The following is a 2500-nucleotide window of genomic DNA, read 5'->3' on the forward strand; positions in this document are numbered from 1 at the left end:
TCCAGGAGTCTTCAGGACAGCACACTTTCTGTCTGCGTCACTTGCCTTAAACCGGAAACGCCACCTGAAATCTTGTCAATGGAGGGGGAAATTAGATTCTCATAAGAAAAATAAAGAAATAAAACTGGCAAAACTAAATTTCTTCGACCGCCTTATTTTTTTCGTGGTAACCCGACACCAAATTTCGCTTTCTCTTTCACTTGCAAATGAGATTGCAATCAGCTGATCCCTCAAGCCAGCTGCTCTTCATTATTATGTTCTTCTCATCCGACATCGGATTAACATGATTATTTTGCCCTCGATACCCCTTAGCTCTTAGTTTTAATTCGATTTTTCAAGTAGAAAACCGTTTTAGCTGTTCGATTAAAAAAACCTGGAAGCACTTCTGGCCCTTGTGGAATATTCATGGGTTAATTTGTCGGGAAACCTCCGATAAGCTGCACAGGTCAGACAAGCTGTCTTCTGGCGCACTTTTCTGCTATTTTCTGTACAAGGTAAGCTGATTTCTAAATCGTTGAGAAATTGTCAAGGCGTAATCAAAATGGAGTACTATCTGCACTTAAACTAAGTGGCCTGTATCTTAATGCGCAGTGCTGGCTGTCCACGTTCTCGCTGAGTTTGTTTATATATTCCTTGTGTCCTCGTGAAAGGCCTTTCAAACTCAAGAGCTTATCGTTCGAAACATCGGACGTACGAAGTACTCTGTTTCATAGGATCGAAATTGTTCCCCTACGCATTTTTGACAGCGACCAGAACGAAGTCCATAGCCGCGAAAACGTCTTAAAATTCTAAGCTTCCAGCCAGCCAAAATTTCGCTTTAAGAATACTGACCAAATCAAGTAAAGTACAAGATGCTATCAACAACAAGGACCGACGAGTGGAACAAAACACTTGAGTTAAAATTTGACAATCTGTTAACATCATCACGTGAAGAAAACTGACTTCGCAAATCTCCGGAATTTGCCCACCCAAATGAAAGACAAAAAGGGTTTGCTCGATTTTGAAAGTGATCGTTATCTTTTTAATTTTCGCAAGCGGATCATTTTAATTTTTGGACCTGTTATCTTGTAATAAACGAGCTCGTCCTTCCGGTTCTGTCGCAGTTGCACCATTTCAACAAATCAAACAGTGAGAGAATTCCGAATTTTTAAAATATTTTTACACCGGTCAGTACAAAACGCAGACTGCAGACTGCAGACTGCAGACTGCAGACCGGGTACAAAATGCAGACTAGGTACAAAATGCGGACTGCAGACTGCAGACCGGGAACAAAATGCAGACCAAGTCTAAATAAATAAATACGTGATGGAATGTCATCTTATAACTTACCTGCTGTCACGCAATCGTCATTTTTCTCGAATATTAGCATTTATTGGGTTTCCTTGCCCGTTTCTTAATATAGTGTGTCTTAAACAGAGTGGCCAGGCTACCGTGGTTCTTAAATAAAATTTTGAGCTGCTTACTGCTCTCCTAGCAGACTAGCTGATCTCCGGAAAGGTGATCTGCCTTTTTTTGCGAAAACAGTGTCACTAGCGCGATTCACAGTATTCCCCGCCAAAAAGGACATGTGACCCTGTTGACCTTTGAATTTGTTTACATGGGCTCGTGACAGAGCTCGATCAAAGAAAAACCCATCGTTGATTTCCAACAGGACGTAACACCCGACTGCCAATAATTCCCGAAGAACAAATGAACAATTGGTTCAGTTACAGGCGAGGCATTTTAGAACAACTATTTCTTTTTCCTTTCTGATGAAATGCGGGATTGTCATGCGGTCTTGACTCGCCTGGCGTGACATTCGCGGTTGTGGCGTGAATCAAGCAAGCGCAGCTAGATTTTCTCCCAACGCTGTCATTATAAAGCCTTATTGTCGTCTCAACATCGAACTAAATTTTTTGGATATACATAATATTTCTTTCAAGAATACAGGGTTTTTTGGTGCCTTTCTTTTCTATGGCTCATTTGCTGCTTTGCGCGTGATTTATTCCCGATTTCCTTCGCATTATTTATAATATATTTTTGCGCCTTTTTAAACGGCCCAGGGATTGCTTTGAGAACTAAAATAAAAGGGGTCTTAGTTTTCCGGGTCTTAGGTCTTAGGTCTTTGTTTTTGCTTAGTGTTCGTTATGCACCAGTCAATGTAAACCACGGCCCCCCGACCACCTGGACATATAAGATGACATTCCATCACGTATTTATTTATTTAGACTTGGTCTGCATTTTGTACCCGGTCTGCAGTCTGCAGTCTGCATTTTGTACCTAGTCTGCATTTTGTACCCGGTCTGCAGTCTGCAGTCTGCGTTTTGTACTGACCGATTTTTACACCTTCAAATTGCCGGTTTTCAAAATTACTGTCACACGATCATCAAAACCATTCAACAAATAAAGTCAAGAATGAAAGAGATAAAAGAAGATGAATATTCAAACAGTCTCACAAGGATTCAAGTCTGTGCGATGTTTCGTGCCGGAGATATTCGAAGAAATGTTTTACTCAAATTTA

At 40.8% G+C, this 2500-nt stretch overlaps 1 protein-coding gene and 1 long non-coding RNA gene across 3 annotated transcripts in view; one reads left to right on the top strand and one right to left on the bottom strand.

Moving 5' to 3' along the window:
- LOC138006679 (uncharacterized) overlaps positions 1-2500 on the top strand; it is a 29138-nt gene that overhangs the window by 5594 nt on the left and 21044 nt on the right. The gene's annotated exons all lie outside the window — the stretch shown is intronic.
- Positions 1-2500, bottom strand: part of LOC138006678 (attractin-like protein 1) — a 57617-nt gene that overhangs the window by 2113 nt on the left and 53004 nt on the right. Inside the window, exon 28 of the mRNA XM_068853147.1 lies at positions 1-71. This exon is cut by the window's left edge and continues 2113 nt beyond it. Coding sequence (XP_068709248.1) covers positions 12-71 — 60 coding nt within the window. The 3' untranslated portion in view covers positions 1-11. The remainder of the gene's footprint in view (positions 72-2500) is intronic.

This window comes from Montipora foliosa, chromosome 6 (genome assembly GCF_036669935.1).
Source record: "Montipora foliosa isolate CH-2021 chromosome 6, ASM3666993v2, whole genome shotgun sequence".
In the NCBI taxonomy this organism is placed as follows: domain Eukaryota; kingdom Metazoa; phylum Cnidaria; class Anthozoa; order Scleractinia; family Acroporidae; genus Montipora; species Montipora foliosa.